Here is a 21,005-nt window from a genome sequence, read left to right as displayed (position 1 = left end):
CATCGACTCGGGGAAAAGGCGCCCAGAATGAGATTGCCGAACAGCATTGATGGGCCCGCAAAGCAATGACGGGTGATGCGCAACGAAGACGATCTCGACATTCACATCTCAATTCCTCCTGGCTTGCCCACCGCGCGATGGTGTTCGGATCCAGGATCAAGGACGTAGGCGGCTGTTTTAATGATGTATACGATCGGGCCGTGGCACTTGAGGATCCCTCCTTCGCTGGACTTACACATCTGAACAGCCGTGGCTGTGATGTGCCGAGGCGGGAGATGTTGATTCGATCGGACACGAAATGTTTCAGATTGTAGTCGATGTGACTGACCGTTGGGAGTCTGCAGGTTTGACAGATGTCTATCACAGAAAAGGGCCGATAGGGAATGGTACAAGCTTTCGTCCTTTTCAGCTTGTGGAGACTTGTGGCATCGTGAGGTCGAGCTTTTGATCAATCTCTGGCGTTCGAGGTCTTGTCCGCTTGGTGGTATCTGGTTGACTGCTCATAGGACGTTTTCTCTGCAGTGGACTTTTTGTCGGCGTCTAGCGGACTTCGTCGAAGCAACAGCAGAGGATTGGGCAGTTCTTTCTCCGGCAGTTGTCGCCGTTCAGACTTTTCGCATACACTCCATCTTCGAGGAGCGATCTTCCTTCATCATCTCCTCTCGAGCGTATCGCGCGCTCCCTCTCTCTCCTTCCTACGAAGGAAGATCATCCCAGCACACGTCCATCAAACGTCCACTAGTATCTCATCCCAAGATCAGGGGGTCATCATCATCCAGATAAAATAGGCTCACGCCGGGTCCAACGTGTCCATCACGTTGTTTTGCGATTCCGTCTTTAGGAAAGGCGCTCCTTTCTATTTGGTTGACGATCGATCAACCACAAACCGTTGCCAAGGGGTCCGGCGTGCGGGTGGCAGCATTCTTTCGAACCAAGATTTCTCTTCCGTAAAACCTGGATACTTGTAGCGACCTGTGCCGTGTGCGATGAAAAAGCTCCTTGTTGTCAAAAGTGAAACGTTTCTTCCGACTTCACCGACGTGAGGTCTCAGATCCAACGCCTCATCAAAGACGGTCGCAAAAAAGGAGGTCCCGTTATCTCACATGACGTTCAGGGATGCCGCGATGGTAGACCGGGTTGATGACTTGCAGCAGCAAAAACTGCACCGTAAGCAGTGACCGTTGTAGAGAGCAAACACGCTGCGAAAGTTTGAGCCAGTTCCGGGCCGAGGGAGCGAGCGTGGTGCTGGTTGTGGCGTCCTGCCCTGTCCTTCTTTGTCAACCCTGGACCAACCCTGTTTATGTGCTGGCATGCCTGGCTTCGGGGAGCACATCGCGACCTGGTCGATCTGGGGGAGGACGAGGCGGATCTCCTGGTCGACGGGACACCGCCCGGCCGCGAGAGGCTCTGGCTGGGGGGTCTGGGGTTGTTTGTTGGCGAGGAGATGTTCAGGTGGGCAGCGGTATGTTTTGTTATATGTTCAACTTGTCTTTCTGATGATCAAGTTGGGTTTCGCTGGAGTCAGCACTGAGCAGGCCTGGAGTGCGTGCAAAGTAGGTGAATCGCCACGCGGTGTCTGCCGCCGACATGCGTTGACAGGAAAGTACATGTACACTGTCCCATGGCTGCCGATCCAGCTCTTCGCGTCAACATACCGCCGCTGCTCTCGACGCGCCACAGACTCACATTTCAAATCATGAACGTTGGAAGTCAAGGTCCTCCTTGACGAAGCCATAAAAAGGAACACGGCACATCCATCTCCACATGACAGTGGAGTCCAGAATCGTTCCTTCCAAAACGATTGAGACCGGGCAAACAGCTCGGAAGGTCCTGCTGTGGCAGAGAGGCCGAAAATAACCCTCAAACAAACGCACGTTGAATCAGTTCTACAGTCAATCCCACGTTTCGACCATGGTAGGAATTCGACGTTCGCTTTGGGCGTCTTCAAACCGTGTGATGAAACCCCCGCGACGTGATAGAACACGAGCTTTCGTCGGCGCAACTGCCATTTTCGTCGAAAGTGTTCAACGATCCAACGATTGATGACCGCTGGGTCTTCCTGGGAACTCACACGCTGGGTCGGGGTTTTTTGTCTTGAATACGGTTCGAGACTCTTTTCCTGTCTGTATTTTCGTTGTAGCAGTAGTAGCATTAATCCCCCTAATCGAGGAGGTTGTACATTGTTTTTGCCTCCTGACATGATCCCATGTCCCCATGACAATCGACACCTTTCCTTCTGTCGCTGTTTTTGGGCTGCCGTATTCATTGTTGCATCTATGTGTGATTGTTCGTCAAAGGCGTCGTCTTTCAGCTTCATCTAGCCTCCCAAACTTTTCGGGTGAAATCTCATAATCATACACGGATTGTCGAAAGAAGTGAAAAAAAGTCATCGTCGTCATACATCAACGTCTCGCATGCGTCCTTTGTCGCGCTTGTCGCGCAGCTCCGGGCAGCGCCGTCGATGGTTGATGAACCAGTTGCTGACCTGCGTCATGCTGATTCCGGTAGCCTGAAGGCAAATCAGCACTAATGTCAAGACGAAAGCTACTGGTGCTGATGATGACTTACGTTGGAGAACATAGCTTTCTGCTCTTCGCTGGGGTACGGGTTGGTGATGTTCTGCGAGAAGAATTAGCTGGTGTGGGCGGTCGTGTGAGATTGACGTCTCGACGCACCCTATCAAACCAATTCTTCATGATCTCTGTCGATTGCTTTGGTAGATTGCTCCTCTTCCGTGCCTTGCCGTGCTGATACTCGTAGTGACTGGGCATGAAGAAAGCGGGCATATTGCCTTGGTAGGGAGGTTGTCCATAGCCATTCATCGGACGCGTCAGCTCGTCCGGCCGGCCATACCGAGGACTTTCATGTGCATCTGCATAAACGCCTCTGACTGGGAGCGAGTGACGCGCTCCTTGCTGATATGACATGGCGCGAGGTGCCTCGCGCTCGTACGGTCGCGATGGATAAAGGCTGTAGTTGCTAGTGGAGCCTCTTCGCTGGTGACCAGAACGTGCAAAGCTCTCGCGCATCTCTCTTGCAAAGGGGTCCTGCGCTGGACCGGGAAACGCGTTCGTTCGTGGAAATGAAGGTTCAACCATGGAAGAGGTTGGTGTCTGTTCGGGTGTCTGGTAATGGCTGGCTGGCGCATCGATACTGGAACTTGCTTGCTGTGCGTGTGTTGGATACTGTGATCGCCACGGTGGACTGGTAGCTACATCGGACGGCCATCGCGTGCTCACGCGAGTTACTGGGGCCGATATTGGGAGGAACTGCACCTGCGGGCGCAAAGAGGAGCTGTAAGGTCGTGGCTCGAGTGTCGCGGATGGTGGAAATGAGGACTTGAAGCCGCTTCCACCCAAGTACGCTGGCGCTGAGTGCAAAGCAGGTTCGGTCCTCTGCTTCTTGTTGGGATACAAAGCTGGAGGCTTGTAAGTCAAGGCGTTGTAGGACGGCTCTCGTGGAGAGGGTTGTATGGCGGACTCGTGAGGGCTTGGAGTTCGAGGAGGGCTGGATATATTATCGCCGAGTACCTATATGCTGTCAGAAGTGGGCAAAGAGATGGGGAGGGTGATACCAACAGTCTTGAGCGGGGGAAGGGACGGCTTTTGCTCGTCGGTCAGACGATAAGGAGGAGAGTGTGGCGCATTGGCGTTACCACTGTCGCGTCGGTAATGCCCACCTGAGCTAGGAATGGCCAGAGAGGCGTTGTTGTCGTTCATGCCAGCACGCGAGTAGTCACAAACAGGCGGTGCAGCCTCACGCGGACTCTGACCATCGATTGTGTCGTTGCTGCTTCGAGAGTCCTCTGGGGTTGGGAGTCGCGGGGAGCGGTGTCTTCGATCTTTCGAATGGTGATGTCCACTGTATCGATGATACGGATGTCGTTCATTTAACGAGAGACTTTCCATGCTGATTCGAGCGGCTCATCCAGTCAATCGAATGAGCAATCGAGCGTAGTCGTCCACAGAAGTCAGAATGTACGAGCTTCGTCGATGGCGTTGACCATGCAGTGGACGGGCTTGACGGCGAGGTGTGTCGACGGGCAGCGGATTCTAGTGACCAAGAATGCAAGGAGACGAGCAGCTTTTGAATCAAACCAGGCGTTGCCGCTAGCTCTGAATCCTCCAGCCTTAAGGTTGCTTCGATCGTTGCCGGGAGGGGCGCTTCAAGTGGTTGTTAAGAACAGAAATACATCGACGTTGAGAAGCAACCTGGACCGGTGTTTGAGGGGCTATTAATTGATGGGCGTCCAGGATATGACTGGGAGTACACAATGGGGCAAGACAAGCTGGGAGGGGAGGGCCATTGAGATGGAGCCAAAACCCGAGATACTGGCGTCCAAGGCGTGCAGGGACTGCACAGGCGGGTCCTGCAGATGATCAGGATGCGTCTGACGGATGGACCTTGTTGCACTTATGCGGGCAACGAAAAATTGCGCAAATATAATGCAGGCAAGGGTGCAGTGAATTTTCCCAGGATGGTGAGATGGACACGCTCTACGATCCCGTGTGTGCCCTTGGTGCCGGAGTGTGGACAGACCCAGCATCCAGCACCAACGGCCCGCATGGCGCATGCACCATGCAGCGGCCAGCGTCATACAATGCTGCCGCATCCAGTCAAGTGAGTCTTTTGACACACGCTCGGGCTTGCCTGGCGGTGGACCCGTCACAGCGGCTCGATGCCAGATTGGGGTATTGCAATACTGCACTTTGGCACAGCGCGGGCCAGCCTACTCACCGGCTCGACTGCCCGGGCTAAGAGAGAAATGCAGCAGCATTCGGGCAATCTGGGAGATGCCGAGGGGAGAGCAAAGGGTCAAGTAGGTGATGAATGGATAGAGAGCAGGCTCGACTCTCCCGCCTGGCACAAGACCACGATGCCCAGGCTGGCGCTTTGCACGACCCCATGCCGGCCGTCTCGCAGACAGCATCTCTGGGCCTAACCTTAATGCGCTGACAGGTCGCCCGCTGCGAGTGTGTCTGATCCGCCCGGGCTCCGCTGGGCAATGGGCTGCTGGTTTGGGGCTGGATCGGCGGCGCGCTGCTCGACATGCTTCGCTCGCGTGCTCTTTAGAGGAGCCGCGGTCCATCTTGGGCTGCTGTCAGTGACTCGCGCGCCTCGGCGACTCGACGGCCGCCGCCGCAGCAGATCGGCACGGGATAGGTGCTGGTGCGGCGAATGGGCGCATGAGTCGCCCGTCCATTATTGATTGATGGATTTGATGGATCGATGGCGGAGCGGTGAGGGCCGGCGCGTCGGCGTGCGCGTGAGGGAGAAATGCTGCAAATGCCCCAAGATGGCGGCGTTGCAGGTTGACGCTCGTGACGCTTCGCTTCCACTCTCTCGCAGCAGGATAGAGTGCTGTCGCCACGCCCATCCCTGTCTTCCCGATCGCCGCCGCCGAGCGCGAACCGGGTGCTCGGCTCGCTGGACGGGCCCGCACAGCGCCGCAGCAGCGCAGCACACCTCTCTTCTTCGATGGAGTGCCAGCAGAAACACACCGCGTGCGAGCACAACACCAGCTCCCACTCCCAGAACCATCGCCCGCTCGTCCTTGTGGTCTTGCGCTCTGGAAACGTCGCCTCGTGCACCCGTCCAGTGACTCGGAGAAGTAGCCGCCGTAGGACGCAGACAGCCACCCCGACCTGAACTCCTCCCTCTGCAGCGCCGCACCACCACCCGCCCGGCACTACTGCTGTTGACAGGACACAACGCGTGCCTGTCAGTTCGGAACGTCCAAGAGGGAGTGCGGCGCCGCGCATTCATTGGACCAGTCCGTCACCGGCGCACCGAGCGTACAGTGGGCGCAATGGCAGCGCGGCATGGAGAGGCCCTGTCGGCGGCGATCGCAGACGCCTTTGTGTTGCGCTGCGTGACGCCCGCCTGTCGTCAGTATAATCCCAATTGATTGGCGCAAGGATCGCGGCCCTTCTTGTCGCATTCCCAATTCCACGGTCCAGCTCGCCAAACGAGACGAGTGCTGGGGTGCGGCATACCACCTTATCACGATCTCTTGCCGTGCCCGGGCTGCTTGCGCCCTCCCTCACTTGGGTCCGATATCAACGTGGCTGCGCTCCGCTCCCGCCCCGCCGCTGGCGTCTCTGTACCGTAAATCTCCCCCTCTGCTGTACCTATGGCATGTCACAAGGCCATCTGCCACACATACCGCCCTCCAAACCTGAGCACAGGAATCCAACGCGCGACGAGCACCTGGGTCCATTCCCGTGCGCGGTCCAACCAACAGGATCTCGACCGAGCATCTGCGAGATGCGGGAATGCATCCCTAGCTCTCCACGTCGTTGGGAACGAAAATGCCACCGTCCCAGCATGCTGTGTGCAAAAGTGGCTGAAAAGGCTTCATCTGCTTTGCTGCCTGATAATTAATTCCTGCTGCCAGAATAAGGGGCACGTCATGTGCTATGCAATACAGCAACAATGCACTGGACTCACGAACTGACCGGGGGAGCAAGAGCTCGAAACACTTTGGATCTCGAAGCGCTCGCATGGATCTAGACGACTGCGCATTCCCCTTTCGACCAAGATCCAATGCAATATATGTACCACGATAATTGCGTTTAATCTAAACATCCAGGTGACATGCATGCCGGCGTGGTGCGTGTTCGCACATCAGCATCCCGCGCGCCCCCCAAATCATCAATCTTGGGTCGGAAGAACTGCTTCAAGGCTGTCATCTGAACCCAAGAACCAGGGGCAGCTGGTTTTGGTCGGTGTTCCGATCCCGTCCTGCTTTCTGTTACCGGTCACCACAGTCCCGGCACTGATTTCATCCGGTCCTTGCGGGCTGCCTTTGTACGCCCCCAACGCTGTCATACGTTCGCGCCTTGTCATTTCTGTCGTTCTTGGTCGACGGGCATGAGGGTCATGTTACGTCAAGGTGCCACAGAGCGAAACCGTGGGATTCACGAGGCGACATCACTTCCAGCGAGACGGTGAACGTTCCAGTAGTCATTGGACCCAATCATCAGCAAGACGGGCGAAAGATGCCAGGATTGATATAAAAGGTATTAAGAGCACGGGGTTCTTGTGCCCGCACGACTACAATATCAGGTCTGTCTATCAGGGTCGCATCGCTTGACCGACTATTCGCCCCTGTTACCCAAACTCCAATCGCTATGCTTTCATTCAACCAAAAATCCCAATCGTTCATTCTGTTGTTTTCGTGTCATCATCAAAGCGTTACATTCAGTCTTGCCACACGAAACCGTTGCCCGTTTCACAAAAACACCATCGCAAGCAAGGCCGTGCCGAGGCCCAAGCACAGCGTCGTGGTCTGGGGAAGCGCAATGGTAGCAGCAGAAGTTTCGCTCAGAGGCGTGTCCGGCAGGCTGGTGCGTCCCGTGGGATTCGACACGCCGTTGAGGGTGTCGGCGGTGTCGATGGCTGGGCCGACGTTGGAGAAGTCGACCAAGAGGAACGTTGGGGCTTTGCCGTACTGTGCGGAGCATTTCTGGGCGTGGTCGCCGAGGTTGCCGGAGCCGCCGCCGCTGGGGGCGTTGGTTGTTGTGATGGCGGCTTCGTTGGGGGAGGAGATGCCGAAGGCTTGTTGCTCGTAGAGGAAGTGGTTTACCAGGCTCATGTAGCCGCTGCTGATGGCCGTGGAGGTCTGGTTGGCGAGGTTGGAAGGTCTGTTGACGTCGCAGGAGAAGTCGCTCGCATTGTAGTTCTCATAACTGTTCTCGAACATGTAGTCGAACTCGTTCATGAGGTACGTTGCGCCCGTGTTGTCGTCCAGTGTCGATACGAAGTTCACTGCTCGAGTACCATTGCTGATCAATGATTCGAGTGTCGGCCATGTGCTCGTCGCGCTGGTCGAAGCCGGGGTATACGCATATTGGGACATGCCAGAGGACGTGTATGCAGATGCGAGGTCACTTGCCGATGCACCAGGTCCATTCACCAGCAGAATGGTGACGACATCGTTCGGGTTGGCATCCATCCATGTCTTTATCTCGCTCAACCATGATTCGAGGGTCCCGGCGTCCAGCAGGTCACAGCTCGTATGGCACATGTGAAGAGCAGTGGAGTTGCTGGGATTTTGGATCTGCCCGGTGACCATCCTCATGCCGGAAGCGAGCTGCTGTGTTGTGTTGTAGAATTGGTTCCCCGATGTGGAGAAGTCGGTCTCGTCATTGCGTAAGAAAGGGCTGTCGTGAGCTCCCAGGTAGGTGACATTGTTGTACTGTCTCGAGCAGAGCGAAGGGCTGTTGTTGCAAGTGGTTGTCGAGTTCTGAGCCGAGACCGCCTGCAGGCTGGCTAGGACGAACAGACTTCCAAGGGATCTGTAGAGCATCGCTGACACCGTAGGAAGGGGAAAACACGTCTGTCGTTTCGTTTACTGTTTCGAGCCGTCTGATGTGGTGAAGCGAATGACCAAAACGCAAAATGCTGTATGTACAGAAGACGGAGAGGAAAGTCTGTCAGCAATAAACGAGACGGGAAAGTGTTTCTGTAAGAAAAGAGACTGAAAGCAGAGAAAGAACAATGTCGTAGACAACTCTTACCTCGACCACAAACACGTCCTCATCATCATCGTCCAACCCACCGGGCAGTGCAAGAAGGAACAGTTCGTGTTTTGGCAGTACTCGTCAGCAGCCGCCCAGCGAGACTAAAATAATCCATGGACGACGCGCAAGTCTTTGACCTGGCGAAACCACCGTCTGTCCCATCGCCACGCCTGTCTTTCCCATTGGCATTCGAAGGCTCGATACAAAGAGCGGACAGGATGATAGGCGGTCGTGATGTCGATGGAGGTGTGGTTGAAGTGTCGTCGAATTGAGTTTCCCTTTGTCCAGGGCGCAACTTGGAGCCCCCAGCCACACCCGCCAAGCCCGCCGCAGCGACGATGAAACGTTGACAGGGGCTCCCTGAAATAGCAACCGGGTTTCTATCTGACACACGCCTCGCAACCTCTTCGTTGTTGTTCTGCGGCTTTTCTGCACGCGGCTGACGACTCTGGCAAAGATGCTCCTACGACCTGGTTGATAGCTGTCGGCGACTCAGGTTCATGCACCTTCACACCGATTCCAATCTTTTAGGGAAGCCCGAGTTACATGCGAGCGCTATTGGGAAGCAGAAAAGAATGGACTCATCACGCGAACAAGCAGATCTGGATGGAAAGACGATTCACCGCCACTGCACGCCTCCTACGCCTGGTCCGAAGAATGTCCAAAAGACCGCCCGCGAATGCACCCACTGTGGCGTTAACCTTCCGTCTTGAACGTGTCATGGACGTCGCATGGGCATGCCGGCACGAGCCATGACATCTGCCATCTGGATGTCAGGCTCCTCCCCAGGCAGGCATTTCGGATCACGGCTCAAGCACAGAAGACATGACTGGTGTTGCAGGACGTAAGCCGGCCCGCCGTCGGCATGTTTTCCACGGGGAGCTTGGCCCGGCTCTCTTCACCTTGTTATCCGTGATCAACGACCCCAAGAGTCAGCGACCTGCATACGACCAGCTAAGTCTTTGAACAAGGACCGACCCAGTCGCCGTCTTTTCGACATCTCCACCACTCCAGCGCATATCGATCCTTGCGGCCACCCGCGCTTGATGAGACAGACTGGAAACACGTCTTCCTCTTATTATTCTGAGTCGGTGAAGAGGATCGGAGTGTGAAGCACTTTTAGGTGCCGCTATTCTTGGATGACAGCTGCGACGTCGTACTCTGTCGGAAAGACCACTTCTTCAGAGGCGCAGAAATGGCGGCTCTCCACCAGACTTGCCACTTACCTGAACCTGGAAAAGCATCTCCCCACAGATTCTCCGTTCAGATCAGATTCATGGGTATGGCGAGGTTGCGGCGACAACCACGCTAGGAATGCCTCACGGTCTGGTCGCCTGGTCCTGTTCTTCTCCACAACTTTTGAAGCATATATCCCGGACAGTGCGAAAGAACTAGGCCCTGCGACACCGGCTTTATGGCTGGACAACACATCCCCCGGGCTTTGGCTGGATGGTCTACTCTAGACAGACTCGTCGGGTTCTGGACCTCTTGTAGGGCTTTCTATGTGGAGAATGGGGTGGCAGCTACCACATTCATCCCTGCGCTTTTCTATCTCACCACTGTAGCTGGTCGAGTGTTCTGGATGCCTTACTAGCAAGCGGGGTCTGGACGGAAAAGCCCTCACTCTATGTTTGACGCTCGCTGCCTCAGGTTGCTTGGGGTGCCTATCCAGCAAGGCCACTCCGTCCTGCGAGCCTCTGAGGTGAGGTCGTCGTTCTGTCATGGACCATCATTGCTACTGTCGCCGAAGCCCTACCGTACGTCTCCATGCGCGACCCCTTCTTATGTGCATACATTTGAATTTCAGATATCTCAAATCTCTAAAGGGCCCTGTATAACTTGTTTGCGTGCCGCGAAGATTTGACTAGGATTCGGTTCTCGCCTGGACCGGTCACTTAGGCTCAATACCAGGCTTCCTCGTCTACGGCATTAAGCCTTGCAAGTTTGATGAACCGGAAAGCCTGTCTGTAAAGGATAGCAACTCTCAGATTGATATCGCGAGATTCCAAGACAGGTAGGTCACGAATGGTGCTGCAAGGCTGTCACCAGTGCTGGAAATCTCATTTACATTCATATCATATTGACCCTCTTCGCTCAAAGACTAAGCTGTCAAGTAATGGAGTCATTCATTTTCCTGGTACCGCACCACGAAAGTGAACAGCAAGGTTACTTTGATTGCATTGAAGATATCTCTACCCTTACAGTTCTCACAGCCTCAAGCTTTCGTTGATTTTGACGTCTCTCCTGCTCGATACTTCAGTCCTCACTTCTACGTTTACTTTCTTTCCGTACTCCGTCCATCCCCAAGCTCCAAATCAATAAAGCGTCAACCACAGGGCTAATGAGGATGATCATCCTCCCAGCCCAGTAACTCGCCACACTTCGAGGTCATCAAATGCTAACAATCCGTGCCAAGCGCAACAGTTGCACGAACAAAACTTGCAATCGATCCTTCAAGGCTGAGCACTCTGCGCGTGGTCTTGCTGCAATAGGCACTACATTGACATCCACCAATCAGCGCGGGTCTCTCGCATCCTTCTCCGCATTTCACATGATGGTCGTTCAGATCCAAGGGCTCGAGGAATTCTTACGTCACCGTAGTCATGCTATCATCCATCCAAACAAATACATGTATGCTACAGGCAACTGAATGAGAGAATAACAGTATAAAGCAGCAAGTCGTCTAGCTGACATCTGATGGACATCAACATCGCGCCATCCCAACAACGATGACTTCCTACATGAGAAGCAAAATCTCCCAAGCAACATCAACCCGCTCAGGCTCCAGCGGTCCTCCAACATCAGAAGACGCCGAGAAATATCGCCTCCTAGTCACAGCCGGGCCCTCCTACGACCTCAAAGACCACAAGATCGTCCACGTCAACGACGAGTCCTCACCGACATACATCGAAAACGACTTCCTCCGCGCCAAAATCCACGTTCGCGTACGAGGTTTCCGTGGTCTCCCCTCATCATGCCCCCCAACAAGCGAATACTTCAACGACCCCATGCACGAACGAGACCAGTACTCGCTAGGTTTCAGCTTCGTGCCCAAACAGGACCTTCCAAGTCTGAACACCGTCTGGGGCAATGATCTGGACCACCCGGTGCGGGACAAAATCCCCCCGGGCTTCAACACCGCCTTCCGCATCGTCAAGGAATTCATCGACCCGGGCTTGAGCTGCGACGTCTACGCCGACGAGCCCTGGCTCTACGGCCCCTCCTTATCCTGCTGGTTCGGCCTTCGCGTCGGCGAGAAAGTCATGGACGGCAAAGACTTCGACGCCCCGGGTGTTCTGGCCGAAGGCGCCGATGGCACGGGACGCGAAGTGAGATACAAGTACAACCTCCCGGAGAACAACGAAAAGCGGCGGAAATTCTTCCTCTCGCCCGCGAACCGCGAGCCGTTCGTCTTCGAGAAGGATCGCTTGTACCAGGCGGATTTCTACAATCCGTACATCTCGTTCAGTCAGTTTAGTTTGAAGCTGCCGGGTTTCAGTTTGAAGGTGCTGAAGTATATCGGGGAGAAGACGCATTGTTTGAGGTATGTGTTTAAGAATCGCGAGACGGGGGAGGTGTATTTTAATGTCAACTTTACGTTGCTTTGGGGTGAGCAGTTGCGGAAGGCGTTGAGGGAGGATGAGGCGGGGAAGTTGTCGGCGATTGTTGGGGCGCATGTTGATGGGGATGCTGTTAGTGGTGCGTCTGGGGAGGAGGATGATATTGATGATGATGATGGCGATGAGGAATATCACTCTATGGGTGAGGACGAGGATGAGGTGAAGTCGAGCGAGGAAGCCAAGGCTACGCCTGCGGATATGCAACTCCATCCTGGAGATCATGGAGCGGCGGCGGACCACTTGACGGCGAACGCGCGTGTTGACGAGATTGATGAGTTGCTGAAGAAGACGTCCACTTCGCAGCAAAGAAGTGGCACTTTGCTGAACGATGTCGATTAATGGGTTGGTTCAAGCGAGCATTTGCGGCTGCATATTTCGGTTGGAAATGAGATACCCCTGGAGCATGTTGATGAGCGTGATAGGCTTTTCTTTTGATAATGTTACATATAATAGTACACTTAACGCTTGAACGCTTCTCCATTGAGCCTGAGCAGAGTAGATATTCTCCCTTTTCGACAGCACTCACAGCATGCCTCTCCTCCAAGCCCTGTTGGCAAGCTCTTCGATCTCCTTTACTTCGACAGGCCCCTTGACGGCATCGTCAGACAACGCCTCAACCACAGCCTCCGCGACAAGATCGGCCTTCAAAGGCTTCGCACCACCCGCTCCCATGAGCCAGGTAAGATTCCCTCCAGTCAACGAGTTCGCAATGAACCCGCTATATGTCACAGCAGCCATTGGCATCGTGAACGTGCGTGATGAGTCGAACAAGAAACCCGGCCTGATGAAGACATTCCGCATCTTGGGAAACGCAGAAGAAATCGTGCTTTCAGCTTCCCGCTTCGTGTTGATATACCTCCCAGGCAGTATAGGCGCACCAGCAGCCGCAGAAATGTATGCGAGCGATTTTACTCCCGCATCGTTTGCTTCCCTCGCCAGCGTAATAGCCGAGTCGCGGTTCATCAACTCATATGTCAACTGCCCATCTTTCTCCCCAGGCTCAATCTGCTGTCCAGGCTTTCGATCCATTGGGTTGGTATTTCCGCCTTGTTTCGTTGTAGAGAACGCTCTTCTTAGTCCTGAGATCGGTGACTCCTTTCCTGTGAGAACGCCTTTGTAGTCTGCTTCCAGCAGAATCCCCATTGAATGAACGACTGCATTCGCTCCTTCTAGGTCGGCTTTGTAGGTCTCGGGGTGGAGGATGTTGGCTGAGCGCCAAGTGACGGATTTCGACCACGGAGGCGCGGTTTGGTGGGAGGTGACGGAGGGCCAGTTGGGTTCGCCTGATCGACTGTCTCGCGTGTTAGATCATTCCACGGTGGAAGATTGAAGGTGGTGTTGACAAGTTACCTTATCGAGACCACATCCCAATCTCTTGCTACCGCAGCCTTGCATATCCTGCTTCCCACGAAGCCATTGCCTCCGCAAACCACGAGCTTCTTCTTGAGCGAAGTTGCGGCTGCTGGCCCCGACATTCCGCTCCCTGGATCTTTCTACAACAGCCTTTGGAATGCCGACTTGGCGTCTTCGTCGACAGGTCTCTTGTTCGATTCGATCCCCCAAACTCTGAGGATTCTCGGAAAGCTTCAGTTCAGTAGAGGATGTGAATTGGGGAGCTGTTCCTGGGCTACAGATCGAGAGCTTTTGATGCTGCAGATCGTTCCGTCATCGATGCTCGGAAGATCGGGCCGAACCTTGACAAGCATTGACAACATCCTCACTTCACTTCACCTCGACTCGTCTTGGTCTTCGCATGTGTTCTATTCCAAGTCACGTTATCCATTCGTACAGAATGTAGCGCCTGAAGCAATCTTGCCATCAAGATACGCCAAGCCGGTGGCGTTTTGCGCAGCTTGGCAGAGCGTATTCAAGACGAACTGTCGAGAACAAGATGAGACACCGGGTTCACGACCGCTGGTGCCGTTCTATGCGTGCGAAGTCTTCATCACGATTGTACCAAGCTGGCATTCAACGCTCCCTGGTAACGTGGCAAGTAAGTGACCTCACGTGTTGTACTCTCATCGTGCGGCCTCGCAGGACACAGCCAGCTCGGCTGGGGCGTAATCTAGAACCTCAAAACTGCGCAATCATACGACCGACCACAAAACCCTGTACAGTCGCCCAGAACTGCCTCCGGTGCTGCATTGCATAACTCATCACATCTTCGTTGTTTCACAACCTCAAAGACATGCGACTTTTACACAGCAGCAACTTGACCTTTCATGAAATCTTTGATGAGGATATTCCGAACTATCCCTACGCCATCCTATCGCATCGGTGGGGCTCTTTAGCCGATGAAGTATCCTACGAAGATTTTATCACTGGAAAAAAAGGCGACAGCTATGGCTATCAAAAGATATTTGCATTCTGCGAATGGGCCTCCGCGAACAACTACGATTGGGTCTGGGTTGACACCTGCTGCATCGACAAAAGAAGTAGCGCTGAGCTCTCGGAAGCTATCAACTCCATGTTCTCCTGGTATCGACGGTCTGGTGTTTGTGTAGTCTATCTGCGGGACACGACGTCAGCCACTCAAGACTTTACTCAAGATGAATGGTTCTCTCGAGGATGGACGCTTCAGGAGCTGATTGCTCCACACGATGTGCAGTTCATGAATGGCAACTGGGAGACCATTGGCTGGAAGAACGAAACCCATATCGCACGAGCGGTGAACATCCGCACCGGCATCCCTCAAAGGGTGTTGTTGGATCAGATCGATGTGAAGAATATCTCCGTGGCACGAAGAATGAGCTGGATGGCGAACCGTCGAACGACCAAAGTCGAGGACATGGCGTATTGCTTGCTGGGCATATTCGACGTCAACATGCCGCTGTTATACGGAGAGGGTTGGAAAGCTTTTCAGCGACTTCAGCTGCTAATCATGGAGCAATACGAAGATGAGTCAATCTTCGCTTGGAGCGAGCAGTCAATCACTGCTGCCGACTCGGCGGTTCATGGTCTCCTTGCCAAGCAACCATCACAGTTCGCTCACTGTGGCAATGTGGTTGCGATGCGGACCGAGCACGATGCAAACGCACACTCGTTGAGAGCCAATGCACGTAACGTGGAGCTGTGCGCTGGACTTTTGCAAGCAGAAAGCGTAGTCGGAGACAGCAATGAAGTCTTTCTCCATCGACTACGCTGTGCATATACGAACAACCCTGCTTCGTATCTGGATGTCTACGTCTCCGATAGTGTCATGGGAGACGACGCCATCCGACCTTGCTTCATAGCCCTCAGTCGCAAGTCTAAGGGAGATTCGTTCAGCAGAGTTCGAGCGCGACAGCTACCTTGGACTCTCGCAGCTTATCAGGAATGCACGCTCTTGGCCCGTCAACCGCGACAATCGTTCCGAGCGAGAACTTCCTTCTCTGTTGAGGCCATCATTGACCGCGTATTCGGTGGCGGGAAACACGAAACCGGACGGCGTCGTGATCAAGATCCTAATAACGTCTCAGCTCCTGCGAGACCTTTTATAGATCGTTCAGCTCCGGCGCCACAGACTTCTGCACCGGCAAGAGCTGCATATCACGGACAGGCTGTTGATAGTAACCCTTCTGCCAATGCTGATCCATCTCGCGAGAGTGACGACACCTGGTGGGCTCGGTACAACAGCCAGCACTACCCTCCACCAGCTTACGCCCCATCACCAGAATGGGTTGGATCGCCTCCTCCGCCTCCTCTACCCCCAAGACCGAACGCACAATCTGCCCAAAACCCACCTCGGAACGCTGTCAGCCACAACACCCTATCACACGGTGGACAAGTGCGCTCGGCCGAGCCCCCACGACCTCACCCCGCAAGCTCCAACCTCCCTCCTCCCGCAACGCACCCTCATTCTGCTATGAGACCGTCCGATCAACCATCGACAGAGCCCAAGGAAATCCGCTGGATAGAGATAAGGCCGAGTCATGCACCGCACGCAGCGTACGGCCACGGAACGTACAATAATCCATCGACGAATGGTAGTTACCATGTCCCGGTGTACGGTTCTTGGGGAGAGGACGAGAATCCATTCGGTACGGCTTGCAAGACTCAATGCGATAGGCGCGGATGTCTCTCGTGGAAAGCTAACGGTATGGCGGAGAAGTTGAAACTTTCTGCCGATGAGTGGCATCTGTATGCCGCGAGGATGTTGCAGGCTGGGGTTGATATCTAGGACATGGTCCATCATATTTGGACGAATGTGGTTGCTGGTCTAGCTTGCGGCTATGATGAAGTGGAGATTGTTCGATTTATGAGAACCTCACTTTCGATATGAAGACGGCGAGGTGGCACGCAACGAAAGAAGACAGTCTGAAAGCAAAAAGGCAATACGCGCCTCACTTGATGACAGACGGCAACCTGGCACATACTCATGAAACAACACCGTTCAACAAAAAGTAATTTCGCCTCACGCATATTACTTTTGTTGTTGTCGAATCGAACGCCAGCTTGGTCATGTCATTGCAGGGCGTCACCGCTTGACCAAGTCGACGTCCGATTAGTGTTTGGGGATTTGGAGGGGAATATAGGGTGTTGGGCTTGGTCCGGGGTTTTGGCGGGAAGGGGTTGGTGTGGGGAGCTAGGCTAGAGGCGGAAGGTACGGGCGGCGGCGACGACGGCGGAATGTACAGTCGCTCAGAAGTCTCTGGCGATAGATTGAAGTCGAATTTTTCTCTGTTTTGTGCGTCATCTATTCATTCTCATCATCGCCGAAGCAGAATAGACACTGTGCCGAGTCTGTCCACTAGGTGTCTTGCTCGTACACCTTCTGTCAAGCGACTCGTTATCTGGCGGGCAAATGCAGTCAACTCAGGCTAAAAGAATCACAGAGGGCAGTTCTACCTGGGACTTACGATGTGAAAAGTTCATATCATACCGAAGCCGCACACTACAAAGTCAACGCGCGACACGCGTGTCTTGCATCACACCCGCTCAACCTCCCTCTTGCTGCCATCCACTTGATCCAGCCAACTTGAGAGCGTCGTACCCTCTGCACCTATATCGTCAGCCACTCAAAAAGGCTCATACCTGCTGACGCGCGCCTGATCTCTCACCCACTTCTTCACTCGCATGTAGCTTGCCTTTGGCGCGGGCCGGATCAGAACCATTGGGAGAAATGCTGGTTCCGTGGGATACTGGGTTCGAAAGCTCTTTCGCCTAGGAGGAGGGGCAGCGCTGGCCTTCACCACCTGCTGACGTTGAGATGGAGGTGCCGCGGATTGAGGAACGGGGTAGCTGTCACGTGGGACTCGGACGAATGTTGACGGGTTTGGCGGTCCGTTGGGATAGAGCCTCGCGTTGATCACAACGGCATGGCGGTTTGAGTGATTCGTGAGTGGAGCTTTGCCCATGTTGAAGTTGTGGGCTTGCTGGCCAGCAGCTGAAGTCGCGAGATCGAAAGTGACGAGCTTGGTTTGAAAGGTAAGCTCTGACGATTGGAGTAACAGGGTGTGCTTAGGGAAGGAGAAACTAGTAAGACGCAAGTGCGTTTCATACTCAAACTTATAGACTCGACGAGTCCATGTGTTGTTTAATCGAAAGATCAATGGCATTGTCTTCGAAACTCGTCGGAGTGAATCTCGTCTGTGACTGGCTAGGTCGCACAAAGCGGTTCGGCGTCCAAAATGGCATTCGCTGGATGTACACGGCCTCTCATCGATTCATTTCGGTCTCGTTGACTCCAGACCAAGGAGTATCAAATCAAGACTCATTTCAGCTTGTGACAGTTTGAGAGTGAGTGAATGTTTCTAAAAAGCGGGGGTGGGGCTCGCGCAAAGTGGCACTCGCGTCAAGCTGGAGCTTAGCTTCGAACTCCAGGCGCAAACGCTCAGTCTACAAGACATTCAACCAACACCATCCACCACTTTCGGCGACCGACCGACATACATCATGGCGGGCAAAGCGACATCCTCGAATCCGCTCGTCGTCACCGGCAAAGCGCCCGACACCTCGCTGAACGTCCAACTCCACCCGCTCGTCCTCCTCACCATCTCCGACTACATCACACGCCATACCCTCCGATCGCAGCCCGGACCCATCATTGGCGCCGTCATTGGCGAACAGAGCGGACGTAACTTCACGCTCGAACATGCGTACCAGTGTAAGCTGGCGGAGAAGCCAACCGGCGACGCCATCCTCGATGGACAATGGTTCGAGGAGCGGTTGGAGATGTACAAGGAGGTTCACAAGGTGCCTGCGTTAGACTTGGTGGCGGTATTTGCGCTTGGTCCGATTGAAGGTCCACAAGAGGCACATCTGCCAGTGCTGCGGCAGGTGCGCGAGCTGACGGGTTCGGACAACATCATGCTGCTGCTGTTCCATCCGGAGCTGGTCGACAGCCTGCAAGGAGGAAAGCTGCCCATCAGCCTGTACGAGTCTGTTGAAGAGCTGGAGAACGACCAAGTTCAGGTTCGGTTTAGGGAACTGGCCTTCGAGGTCGAGACCGGCGATGCAGAGCGGATAGGCGTCAACTTCGTCGCAACTGGAGGTGGCAATGCGACTGCGGTGGCCAAGCCGGACAACGCGAGCTCGATAGCTGTTGCATCTGCATCGAGTTCGAAAGACAAGAAGGGCAAGGGCAAAGCCAAGGCCAAGGAGGGCGAAGAGGGGGAGACCAACGGCGCTGCACCCATCAACTTCTTGTCGCCAGAAGACGACGAGCTCATCTCGACCCTCAACTCCAAGGTCAACGCCATCAAGATGCTCGGCGAGCGTCTCGACCTTATCCGGTCATACCTCGAAACACTCCCCCAGAGCTATCTCACCGACGCAACCTCAACCGCCGCGCCCGCAGAAACCACCAACTTCCAACTCCTCCGCAGCGTCCAATCCATGCTCTCCCGCCTCCCACTCCTCGCCCCACCAGACTCAGCACCAGAGAACACGGACCCAGGTGCCGAACCACCCGCCAACCTCGAGCTCGCCGCCGAAAAGGAGCGACAAGACGTCCACCTCACATCCCTCCTCGCAAGCCTCACCCGCTCCGTCGCAGAAGCACAGACCCTCGGCTCGAAATTCACCATTCTGCAGCGCGAGCGACAGACCAAGGAGAGATCTCAGTTCGGCCGTGGTCCACCCATGAGAGGCGGCTTCAACGACGACCTACTTGCGGATAACGGCGCGCTGTAGAATGGTGCGTCGCAAGGTGGCGGTAGGAACGGTGGAGGAAGCATTACCGATAAATGGGGTCGGAGCTTGGGCGGGAACACGTTTAGTTCTTCCGGGTGGAATTAACTCGTCGCTATCGCGGAAGAAAAGTATGCGAGAGTGGATGAACAAGATACGAAGCATGATGCATGAGTGGCGAATGGAGTAAAGAAAGCGGCTTCATGGTAAACGAATAGCATGAGTTCTTAACAAGTGAGGACAGGACAGGCAGTGATGGAATCAATTCCATCGCCACGATCCCATACGAGATGAGTAGTCAAAGAGACAAAAGACTAGTTAGGTAGCTAGACAGATACCCAGAGAAATATTTCAAACCCTTCCAAAAAGCAAAAACCTCAGGACCCAACCCAACCCAACTCCCTCAAACGCCGTCCTCCCTCCCTCTCAGCTTCTATGCATCCATCCCTGTGTGAACGCCCTATTGTGCTGTAGAGATATCCTTCTCACACCGAAACGGCAAACTCCATCCAGAAGGGACTGCACGCCCTGAAGGGCTCGTGGCCATCCATGGCTTTTTGTTGTTGGGGTCGCTGTCGAAGCCGGGGTGGTGCTTTTGCGTTTGATGAGGAATCGGTTTCTTCGAGTTTGAGGTCGCGGGTATCTGTTGTGGACGTCGTTGGTGATGTTCCCGACATGCTGGGCCGTTCTCTTTGCCAGTGTGGTGCTTTTGCATATTCTGTTGAGTTGTTCTCTTTGAGAGTGCACGTAGCCTCGACTGGTGCGACTTCCTGTTCAGGTTGTTGGCCTTCGACCAATCCAACATCCGTCATCCCTGGAACAACAGTCTCCTCACTCTGACTCTCACTCTCAACTTTCCCATCAACAACCCCACCATCCCACTCCCCTCCCTCACTCGACAACACCCAAGACGTCGCAACCCCCCAGTCCATAACCGAGCCGATCTCTCCGTCCAGCTGCTCCTCTCCCACCGCCTCCCCATCAACCCCCTCTTCTTCCTCGAGACAATCAACCCCACAATCCCCAAAACCAGGCAACTCCCTCCCCACCCTCTCCCGCTCATCCTCCGCAATCTCCTCGCCCAAATCCCTAAACCCCCCAAGCTTCCAGGACTCATAATCCCACTCCTCCGTCGCCGCAGTCATATTCCCCTGAGCTCTCAAAACGACATCCTCAACCCGCACCTCCCTTCGCAGTAAACTCCCGCTTCGAGTCGGAACACGTCCTTTCTCCGGACGCAGATCCTTCTTGAAGCGCGCTTGCTCGGGATAGAAGGCCTCCAGCCTCCAGACCTCGCTCGCGAGCTCGGCTTCGGCTTGCACGAGGGCTTCGGGGGGTTCGGCCGTCCAGTCATCAGTCTCGGAGGAGAGGTGTTCGAGGCGGAGACGGGCGATTTTCTCTTCGAGAACTTTCTCCGCCGCGGCTTTGAGGCATGCTCCGCAGGGTTGGGGGGAGATGAAGGTCAGGAGCGGGAAACTGCGGCAGGAGGGGAGGGTCCCCGTGGGGGATTTGCGGGTTTGGTAGGTGAAGGTGCCGGCGCAGGTGCTGAGGCGGAACTAAAAGTGAAGGGTAGAAGGTAAGCAAAGGTCTGAGACACGACATGGGGGGGCCTTCTGCCCTTCAGTATACGCACGGGGATGGTGTGGCTGCACGAATAGGTAAGGGTTCGGACGTTGCACATGTCGACGGTTCGGACTCGCTTGGTCCGTGGAGGTGGAGATGGAGTGAAGCCTGCTCGTGCTCAAATAGT

General features: G+C 54.7%; 9 protein-coding genes across 9 annotated transcripts; 3 read left to right on the top strand and 6 right to left on the bottom strand.

The window, feature by feature from the left end:
* Positions 1-2,395: 2,395 nt before the first annotated feature.
* Positions 2,396-3,908, bottom strand: M409DRAFT_24966 (uncharacterized protein; the record flags this gene model as incomplete). Its single annotated transcript, XM_033807477.1, has 4 exons — positions 2,396-2,509; positions 2,569-2,619; positions 2,676-3,530; positions 3,579-3,908. The coding sequence occupies 4 exons, from the start codon at positions 3,906-3,908 to the stop codon at positions 2,396-2,398; spliced, it is 1,350 nt and encodes a 449-aa protein (XP_033665458.1).
* A 1,161-nt stretch (positions 3,909-5,069) lies between these two features.
* Positions 5,070-5,762, bottom strand: M409DRAFT_56402 (uncharacterized protein; the record flags this gene model as incomplete). Its single annotated transcript, XM_033813284.1, has 1 exon — positions 5,070-5,762. The coding sequence occupies one exon, from the start codon at positions 5,760-5,762 to the stop codon at positions 5,070-5,072; it is 693 nt and encodes a 230-aa protein (XP_033665457.1).
* A 1,472-nt stretch (positions 5,763-7,234) lies between these two features.
* On the bottom strand, positions 7,235-8,548 carry M409DRAFT_67713 (uncharacterized protein; the record flags this gene model as incomplete). Its single annotated transcript, XM_033817522.1, has 2 exons — positions 7,235-8,288; positions 8,523-8,548. The coding sequence occupies 2 exons, from the start codon at positions 8,546-8,548 to the stop codon at positions 7,235-7,237; spliced, it is 1,080 nt and encodes a 359-aa protein (XP_033665456.1).
* Positions 8,549-11,254: 2,706 nt separating this feature from the next.
* M409DRAFT_67712 (uncharacterized protein) lies at positions 11,255-12,484 on the top strand (the record flags this gene model as incomplete). Its single annotated transcript, XM_033817521.1, has 1 exon — positions 11,255-12,484. One exon carries the CDS (start codon positions 11,255-11,257, stop codon positions 12,482-12,484), a length of 1,230 nt encoding a protein of 409 aa, XP_033665455.1.
* A 183-nt stretch (positions 12,485-12,667) lies between these two features.
* Positions 12,668-13,620, bottom strand: M409DRAFT_67711 (uncharacterized protein; the record flags this gene model as incomplete). The annotated part of the gene is made up of 2 exons (XM_033817520.1): positions 12,668-13,436; positions 13,496-13,620. 2 exons carry the CDS (start codon positions 13,618-13,620, stop codon positions 12,668-12,670), a joined length of 894 nt encoding a protein of 297 aa, XP_033665454.1.
* A 713-nt stretch (positions 13,621-14,333) lies between these two features.
* On the top strand, positions 14,334-16,304 carry M409DRAFT_24962 (uncharacterized protein; the record flags this gene model as incomplete). The annotated part of the gene is made up of 1 exon (XM_033807476.1): positions 14,334-16,304. The coding sequence occupies one exon, from the start codon at positions 14,334-14,336 to the stop codon at positions 16,302-16,304; it is 1,971 nt and encodes a 656-aa protein (XP_033665453.1).
* Positions 16,305-17,062: 758 nt separating this feature from the next.
* Positions 17,063-17,682, bottom strand: M409DRAFT_56399 (uncharacterized protein; the record flags this gene model as incomplete). Its single annotated transcript, XM_033813283.1, has 2 exons — positions 17,063-17,120; positions 17,159-17,682. 2 exons carry the CDS (start codon positions 17,680-17,682, stop codon positions 17,063-17,065), a joined length of 582 nt encoding a protein of 193 aa, XP_033665452.1.
* A 337-nt stretch (positions 17,683-18,019) lies between these two features.
* M409DRAFT_67710 (uncharacterized protein) lies at positions 18,020-19,258 on the top strand (the record flags this gene model as incomplete). Its single annotated transcript, XM_033817519.1, has 1 exon — positions 18,020-19,258. One exon carries the CDS (start codon positions 18,020-18,022, stop codon positions 19,256-19,258), a length of 1,239 nt encoding a protein of 412 aa, XP_033665451.1.
* A 482-nt stretch (positions 19,259-19,740) lies between these two features.
* M409DRAFT_56397 (uncharacterized protein) lies at positions 19,741-20,936 on the bottom strand (the record flags this gene model as incomplete). The annotated part of the gene is made up of 2 exons (XM_033813282.1): positions 19,741-20,811; positions 20,889-20,936. The coding sequence occupies 2 exons, from the start codon at positions 20,934-20,936 to the stop codon at positions 19,741-19,743; spliced, it is 1,119 nt and encodes a 372-aa protein (XP_033665450.1).
* Between the last annotated feature and the right edge of the window lie 69 nt (positions 20,937-21,005).

Source organism: Zasmidium cellare, assembly GCF_010093935.1.
Source record: "Zasmidium cellare ATCC 36951 unplaced genomic scaffold M409scaffold_25, whole genome shotgun sequence".
Taxonomy (NCBI): Eukaryota; Fungi; Ascomycota; class Dothideomycetes; order Mycosphaerellales; family Mycosphaerellaceae; genus Zasmidium; species Zasmidium cellare.
This window is presented reverse-complemented; position numbering and strand designations above follow the sequence as displayed.